The 9425-nt window shown below is 35.3% G+C and overlaps 1 protein-coding gene across 1 annotated transcript; it reads left to right on the top strand.

The window, feature by feature from the left end:
- Positions 1 to 1510: 1510 nt before the first annotated feature.
- Positions 1511 to 2089, top strand: LOC136781820 (uncharacterized). Its single transcript, XM_066740822.1, has one exon. The coding sequence runs from the start codon at positions 1511 to 1513 to the stop codon at positions 2087 to 2089; it is 579 nt and encodes a 192-aa protein (XP_066596919.1).
- The last annotated feature ends 7336 nt before the right edge of the window (positions 2090 to 9425 follow it).

The raw sequence follows: 9425 nt of genomic DNA, 5'->3' as shown, positions 1-9425 counted from the left end.
AAATCAAGTGCATATTCGCGATCATGATCACCTAACTGGTAGATATAGAGGACCGGCTCATAATAATTGCAACTTAAACTTTAAAGACTCGCATGTTATTCCCGTAATATTCCATAATTTATCCGACTATGATTCACATTTTATTTTTGAGGCGATCGTGAATACGCTTGAGGGATCGGTAAATTTGCTGCCTGTAAATAAGGAAAAATACACTTCATTTAGTAAATATCTGCGAAAGTATAATATACAGCTAAGATTCATCGATTCGTTCAAATTTATGGCATCCAGTTTGGATAAATTGAGTTCATATCTGAATAGATCTCAGCTGAAAAATTTAGAGTCACAATTTTCGGAATTAAGTATTGAATAGTTCAGCCTGCTTACGAGAAAAGGTATTTTTCCTTACGATTATGTGGATAACATTACTCGCTTGGAAGAAACGGTTTTACCTGCACGAGAGTTGTTCTACAATAGACTGTCCGATAGCGATATCACGGAAGAAGCATATAATCATGCCAAAGAGGTATGGACCAAATTCTCTGTGACAACACTCGCGGAGTACAGCGATCTTTATTTAAAGACCGATGTCCTATTGTTGACCGATGTTTTCGAGAGTTTTCGAGATAGCTGCATGAAAAATTATAGTTTAGATCCCGCTCACTATTATACGCTTCCAGGCTTCACTTGGGACGCGATGCTCAAGCATACGGGAATCCGTCTGGAACTCTTCACAGACGTGGGCATGTTGCTTTTTGTTGAACGCGGTATACGCGGTGGTTTGAGCCAGTGCTCCCACCGCTACGAGAGGGCCAACAATCGGTACATGCGAAACTACGATCCGGCGGAACCGTCGAAATACTTGATGTATTACGACGTTAATAATCTATATGGATGGGCAATGTGTCAACCGTTGCCTACCCACGGTTTCCAATGGATCGATGACGCTGCCAAACTCGACATCCTTAGTGTGTCCGAGGATTCGTCCGAAGGTTATATTTTGGAGGTGGACTTGGAATATCCACGCGAGCTTCACGACAAACACTCCGATCTACCATTCTGCCCGGTGCGTGAGAAGCCGCCAGGTTCACACGAGGAGAAACTGCTCGCAACCGTCGACGATAAGACGCGTTATGTGATACACTACCGTGCTCTACAGCAATGTATACGTAACGGTATCGTCTTAAAACGCATTTATCGAGGTTTAAAGTTCCAGCAGTCCACCTGGCTGAAGTCGTATATCGAATTAAATACACGCTTGCGGACAGCCTCAAAAAACGATTTCGAGAAGAATCTCTTCAAGCTAATGAACAACGCAGTATTTGGTAAGACTATGGAAAATGTTAGGAATAGAGTTGACGTGAGGTTTGTAACCAAGTGGGAGGGAAGATACGGGGCGGAAGCGTTGATTTCCAAACCGAATTTTCACAGTCGTGCGATATTTAAAGAGAATTTGGTCGCTATTCAATTGTCGAAATTATCCGCGAAGTTTGATAAGCCCGTGTACGTAGGCATGAGCATTTTAGATATTTCAAAGACCTGTCTGTATGAATTCCATTACGATTATATGCTTCCTACATTCGGCAGTAAATGTAAAGCGATGTATACCGACACGGACTGTCTAGTGTACAGTATCGAGTGTGATGATGTTTACTCGGTCATGAAACGTGATCTGGTCAAATTCGACACCAGCGATTACCCTGCTGATAATCGGTATGGCTTACCTCGAGTCAATAAAAAAGTGCCTGGGCTAATGAAGGACGAGAACAATGGAAAGATCATGACCGAGTTCGTTGGACTGAGAGCGAAAATGTATACCTTTAAGGTGCAGGACTGTACGAAAATTACCAAAAAGGCTAAGGGGGTCAAAGGTAATGTTATCGATAGAAACATAACCTTTGACGACTACAAGGATTGTTTGGATAATTTCACCGTACAGTCCCGTAACCAAAATTTAATTCGTTCGAAATTGCACAAGGTGTTTTCCACTACTCAGCGAAAAATTGCTCTCAGTCCGTATGACGATAAGCGTCACATAACACCCGGTTGCGTAGCGACTCTACCTTGGGGACATCATAGGTTAAAAGACTAGATTTTAATAGCTGTATTTATTGTATTATATTATATTACATAAATTATTATTATTATTATTACAAAATATTATTCTTATTTATCCACGAATTATGCGTTTTATCCATTCCTAACCATTTTACAAATACCTTATTCCCTTTCTTACGCAATATCTTCTCTACCAAGTATACATCAGGATTAGCTGTTTTTAAAAGTTCATATTCATAAAATCCACCATGTATGTCTGTGTAACGTCCAGGCCGATAATTCTAAATTCTTAAGCGTTTCCCAAAATTTTTTTTTTCCTTTTTAAATAGATTTGTTACTCTAGAGTAAATGAAACATTGTTCCGATACTTTCATTATTTTGTTCAGACCGATCGTTAGCATCCCTTGAAGTTGTTTCATGAACATTTCGGTTCATTTATTATCTTCCTTGCGTTTAAGAGTAAATTTCTTATTTATATTTTAAAATGTTTTCATTTATTATCTTCCTTGCGTTTAAGAGTAAATGTCTTATTTATATTTAAAAATGTTTTCATTCATATCTTTCCTTGCGTTTAAGAGTAAATGTCTTATTTATATTTAAAAATGTTTTCATTCATATCTTCCCTTGCGTTTAGGAATAAACGTCTTATTTATATTTAAGAATGCTTCATATTTCCAAAACGCGCCAGCGATCGTCTTACCATCGCGCCGTGCGGACCCAATTCTTCATATATTTCTCCCCTTTTCTTAGAAAGGAATTAACTAACTCGATTGTTAGATGATCTTTCCCCTTTTCTCTGAAAAGAATTAATTAACTCGATTGTTAAATAATCTTTCTCATCGTTTTTCTCTTCTTTCTTTGTTGGGTAATCTTTTTTTTACTGTTTTGGTCATTTAAAATGCTAGCGCTTTCCTTTAGTCGGGAATAAAAGATTGCAAGCAGCAAATTAGATTCATTTCCTAAATGTCTAAAATCTTCCTCATTTTCAATTCTCCATATTTTTCCCCCTCTTAGAAAGGAATTAATTAACTCGATTGTTAAACAATTTTTCCTTTATTCATTTTCAATTTTCCATATTTTTCCCCTTCTTAACTCGATTGTTAAACAATTTTTCCTTTATTCATTTTCAATTTTCCATATTTTTCCCCTTCTTAACTCGATTGTTAAACAATTTTTCCTTTATTCATTTTCAATTTTCCATATTTTTCCCCTTCTTAACTCGATTGTTAAACAATTTTTCCTTTATTCATTTTCAATTTTCCATATTTTTCCCCTTCTTAACTCGATTGTTAAACAATTTTCCTTTATTCACTTTCAATTCCCCATATTTTCCCCCTTCTTAACTCGATTGCTAGACAATTTTTCCTTTATTAATCATTTTCCTGTTGGATTAATTTATTTAACAAATACTAATTTTGTTCTTTTCTTTTTCTTCTCTTTCTCTCTCTTTATTTATTTTCCTGGAACCCCACCGTTAGTCACGTTACTCGCGATAAGGGTTCCTCTCAAACGCTAGTCAGCGGATCTCACGCTTACTGCCTTATGCCATTCTATTCCATCTCTAATACATCCTGTGTCCAAATTTTAATCACCAAATCCATTCTGTCACCAGCATGGCCCCAAAGGAACTTTTCGTTTGTGAGCGGTTACTATACAAGTATGTTAGGACCAATCCAGCCCAAAGGATCTGTGCCTATTGCGAGGCCGCCCTTCCGGATAACAAACGAAGTATCCTAGCAACAATTCGCCAACACCGTCTTAGAGCTGCAAAAGATATTAACCACATCTTTTGCAACATCTGCCATAGATCATTGCTTTTCATCGCCCCACTTAACACATGCCTTTGCTGCAAACATGCTTTTTATTTGCATAAAGAAACCCTTCAGCGAAAGGAGAACAATCGAACCTTTGTAAATTCCATTATCTACGAAGATAGATATTGGAATTTCGATTTTCCTAACCCTAATAAACCATGGGGAACATAATTGCGATAAAATATTAAGCGTTTTTCCTCCGTAACCATTCGGGCATTTTTCCTTTCTTCATGCTTAATTATTTTAAACGTTTTTTTTTCTCTTCTCCGTAACCATTCGGGCCACCGTTTATATAAGTCCAACCATAGGAATAAGAAACATTAGATATCCGGTCCCATGAGTAACGGGATAAGTAGCCACGTGCATAATCTTTTTCTATTATAACTCGCCTTGGAAGCGGTCTACCGTTTAACAATTAATTGTTGTAGGATTTTTTAACCCTAAAACGGCGATTGTTTTTCCTCTCACGATTTTCCTCCTTTTTCCTTTTTATATTATTACTTTTCTCTCGCGTCCGGTTTAGGACACATTTTTGCTTATGCGACGGCTAATGCCGTATTAATCTTAAAATTGATTAATATTATTTAATAATTGCGTTTAGTTATAAGTAAACGATTGTATACAAAGGTGCAAGCTCAGCACCCTTTGTCTCATTCTCTAGCGTACCCAAGCTTAGGCAGTAGCGCCTTCTGATTGGCTGAAGGCGACGCGACGTCCTCCCCCCAGCTAATTATTTAAGAGCGGAGCGGATGGGCGCCGCATGCATTCTTTCATTCATTTTCAAGTTAGACTCATATTTTTTCCCTAAATTACTTTCACTCATCTCGTACGTCTTTGATTAAGTAAAATTCAAGAATTTGCATAAGTTTCGAACCTAGAAAGTGAGACAAAGCTTCGCGTTATAGTTTTTGTTAAAATACAAACGAACAATTTTTTTTTATATTTTTTTTTTGTAACCAAGCGAAATTATTACTAAATTAAAATTATTTCTCGCTAATTGACTCAGTGCACACTTTTCTCTTCACCAAACACTCACACAATCATCCCTGGTTCCCTACGGCGACGACGACCGTAGTCCGAGAAGCAGCAACAGGAGAGTCTCCCTTCTACCTTCTTCATTGTTTTTTTTATTATTATTGTTGTTCATCACCAGGTAACATTTGAATTATATTGTTTCCAATTTTGAATTTCACTTTTCCTTCTCATTTTGTACGCCCAGGGTTTTATTTTTCCTTACCTACGACGCCTTATTTAAAAGAATAATAACGCTACCTAGAGGCTCAGCAATGATATGAAATTGTAATTGAGCATCGTGTTAAATTTAATAATCGTACAACTCTGGACGTTACATCTGTACCACGAGGGTGCGGCGACACTTTGCCACCCGGGAGTAGTAATTTCGCTCTATGAGGTTGGCAGCACTTAGCGCTTGAAGCATTTTATTCAAGATGCGATCTCATAGCAAATTTGATGTACAACTAATACATAAGCTGCATATGTATGCGTGTATACAAGTAAATATGAGATATCTGAAATAAGAATTGGAGCAAAGGAGCATAGCGTGAGAAATAAGTAAGGCATTTAATTTGAATGAAATATAAAAATAGATTTAATATTATTAATTGAAAAGGATGATTTTTCTAATCACTTTATTAATGATATTAAATAGTTATTTGAAATTAAATACACATGAAAATTTAATAATCAGATAAGTTAATATTTTATATTTTGATTGCTATTGCATGAAGAAAATAGTGTTAGCAAACGTTCTCTGTATTAAAATAAAGATTTTATTTCGCAGGTTATTTCAAATGAATATGTCAGATTTTTCTCAATGGTGTGGTGTATTCTATGGTAAACTACAGTGATCCCTCCTTCAATTGATGCACAGATGGACATGGCTAACCGTTTAAGAAGAAGCTATGAAATAAAAAACCTATAAATATAAAGATTGATATGCTGAATAAGTATTAAGTAAGTAGCAATATCATTACCACATGTAAATGAGTTAGAATCCATTGCAATTAATGAGAAAAACATAATATGATTTATTCGGTATAATACACAAGTGAGACCAACATGTATATTCTCACACGTATTAGGTTTTATATGTGCTTATTATCATCTCTGTATTTACTTGTATATTAATAATTACAAATTTTGATTTGCACATGACCTAATAGATACAGAGATGATAATAAGCACATATAAAACCTAATACGTGTGAGAATATACATGTTGGTCTCACTTGTGTATTATACCGAATAAATCATATTATGTTTTTCTCATTAATTGCAATGGATTCTAACTCATTTACATGTGGTAATGATATTGCTACTTACTTAATACTTATTCAGCATATCAATCTTTATATTTATAGGTTTTTTATTTCATAGCTTCTTCTTAAACGGTTAGCCATGTCCATCTGTGCATCAATTGAAGGAGGGATCACTGTAGTTTACCATAGAATACACCACACCATTGAGAAAAATCTGACATATTCATTTGAAATAACATGCGAAATAAAATCTTTATTTTAATACAGAGAACGTTTGCTAACACTATTTTCTTCATGCAATAGCAATCAAAATATAAAATATTAACTTATCTGATTATTAAATTTTCATGTGTATTTAATTTCAAATAACTATTTAATATCATTAATAAAGTGATTAGAAAAATCATCCTTTTCAATTAATAATATTAAATCTATTTTTATATTTCATTCAAATTAAATGCCTTACTTATTTCTCACGCTATGCTCCTTTGCTCCAATTCTTATTTCAGATATCTCATATTTACTTGTATACACGCATACATATGCAGCTTATGTACACTGTTCAAAACTGAATCATGTACAGGTATAGTTTCTGCTTCCCTATACTATCTTGTAGCAAAAATGCTTCTCGCAAAATTGATTCATGTCCATCTCAATTCCTCTATACTATCTTATAGCAAAAATTTAAAGACAACAGCAGACGAAACGCGACATCGACAAATATGAAGATGACGTTTTGGACGTAGTAAAAGTATTATCCAGAAAGCATATTATTTATATTGGAAATGTAGGGATGTCGAAAAATGGAATGGAAAATAATGCAAATATGGTGCATATATATAATATTATTTATCAAGTATAAAAGGGAAGAGATCGGATGCAATTTTCAGCCTATAAAGAGGAAAAAGCATCAGATAAGTATCGGGAGCAGCAAGTCAGAAGAAAGATTAATTTAACAAAGCAAAATATTCTTTAATCTTTCTTTTGATTTACTGCTCCCGATACTTATCTGATGCTTTTACCTCTTTATAGGCTGAAAATTACATCCGATCTCTTCCTTTTTATACTTGATAAATAATATTATATATATGCACCATATTTGCATTATTTTCCATTCCATTTTTCAACATCCCTACGTTTCCAACATAAATAATATGCTTTCTGGATAATACTTTTACTACGTCCAAAACGTCATCTTCATATTTGTCGATGTCGCGTTTCGTCTGCTGTTGTCTTTAAATTTTTGCTATAAGATAGTATAGAGGAGTTGAGATGGACATGAATCAATTTTGCGAGAAGCATTTTTGCTACAAGATAGTATAGGGAAGCAGAAACTATAGCTGTACATGATTCAGTTTTGAACAGTGTATTAGTTGTACATCAAATTTGCTATGAGATCGCATCTTGAATAAAATGCTTCAAGCGCTAAGTGCTGCCAACCTCATAGAGCGAAATTACTACTCCCGGGTGGCAAAGTGTCGCCGCACCACCACGAGAATCTCTAAGTAGATACGCGGCAGGATTTGTCCTTTGCACTTTTGTAATTTGAAATATTTCAGTAGTCCAGTTCGGTGTGTAACCTTTAGCAAACGCATTTTTGTATTTACTGATTCGCACGAAATCACCAGCCTTGTACTTGGTACGTCCAACGATCTTAATGTTGCTATATACAGTAGCAAGCAGATGCTCAGCATGCTCAGTTTTCACGTTAACGGGTCGCATTCCTATAGTACGATGTCTTCGCGCGTTATAATCATCCACCAGCTGTTGCAGTATATTTCGCCATTTGTAACTACCGTCCAGTGTAAAACGTTTCCACATTTCGGTTTTTACCGTTCGATTTTAACGCTCGACTATTGACGCTGTTAACGTGCTATACGTGGAGTAATGATTTATTCCCCGTTTTTTCATAAGCAATTGAAACTCGCTGTTGTAAAATTCTTTACCGTTATCAGTTTGCAAACTTTCGGGACATCTTCCACTCTTTAAGATTTTTCCCATAGCTGTGGTCACTTCCTTACCGCTTTTTGTCTTAAGAGCTATTGCCCAACCATACTTCGATAAGGTATCAATCACTGTCAGAATATAGTGGTAACCAGTGTCAGCATAAGAACGCATGTCTACCAAGTCAGCCTGCCAGAGATCATCGAAACCACGTATTATGACTTTTCGTCGTGGAAAATTTCTTCTCGCAGGGACATGTAACTCTTGCACAAGTTATTTCTTTTCTTCACTCACGATTTTCCCTGATTCTCTTTTTACAACCTTTCCCCCAGGCACATATAATTTCTGTTTCTTTTCTTCACTCATGATTCTTTTTCTTTCGAAAGCAATCGATTATCATGAGTATAAAATGTATGATGCATCCTAAAAATTCACGTTTTGGATCCATCATTAATCTTGCTGTTTGTTTGCAAAAGTTTTGCCTCAATCTCCTGTATTTTTTTATTTATTCTCTCTTCAATTTTCTCCTCCAATTTAGCTAAACTATGTTGCAAGAACTTTATATTCACAGCACATGTATTATTATCAGAATCAATAGTTAAATTTACTATTTTTTTATTATTCAAATCCAGTGCTCTTTTAGTCACATTTAATGTACCAATATTAAATTCTTTCCTTACGTTAAAACCACTACCAAATTTGTTAATTGACATATTGACGTGTGGTACGCAACTGAAGAAAATGTTTATAAACTGTACCCTTTTATAGAATAAGATCCTCTTCACGCAACTCTTCTATTATTGACTGTATTTCATTATGGTGGTTTGTATGACCTTTTTTTTTTTTTTTTTTTTAATTTAAGACGGAGGGGGGAAACGCCTTCGCGCGCCCCGGCCTATGATGTTAGTCGGCCAGGGTAGTGTCGGACTTGCACCGACTAAAACCCCCCTCCGTGTTGGTCTTATGTTATAATAACAGTGGAAAGGCGAAGACCATGGCTTCACTGTTATCATAGACCCGAAATAATCTTTTAATATAAATAAAAATTTATAAAATATAGGGGTTAGAGTAAGCAGACCGTTTCGACTTACCCTTACGTTTTTTTTAGGCATCGTTCTACATAGTCCTATAGAAGATGAGGACGTCAATACCAAAGAAGAAGAATTATTATAGAAAGAATTGGATATTCTATCATAAAGAAGCCAAGCATTCTTATCTAGGATAACATTCTTACAAAATTTACCAAAAGCGTACCAAAACTCCCTTTTGGATGCAAAGAAGCTAATCAATGTAGATGGATTTATAGAGGTAAATAGAGGTAAGGGATGAAGCAA

Source organism: Prorops nasuta, unplaced genomic scaffold (genome assembly GCF_024137725.1).
Source record: "Prorops nasuta isolate Cenicafe-Biocafe unplaced genomic scaffold, Cenicafe_Pnas_1.2 PNAS00024, whole genome shotgun sequence".
Taxonomy (NCBI): domain Eukaryota; kingdom Metazoa; phylum Arthropoda; class Insecta; order Hymenoptera; family Bethylidae; genus Prorops; species Prorops nasuta.
Note: the sequence above shows the minus strand (reverse complement) of the source record. Positions and strands in the feature narration are given on the sequence as shown.

Coding starts and splice junctions, on each gene's coding strand:
- LOC136781820 (XM_066740822.1), top strand. CDS start 1,511: ATGAGCATTTTAGATATTTCAAAGACCTGTCTGTATGAATTCCATTAC.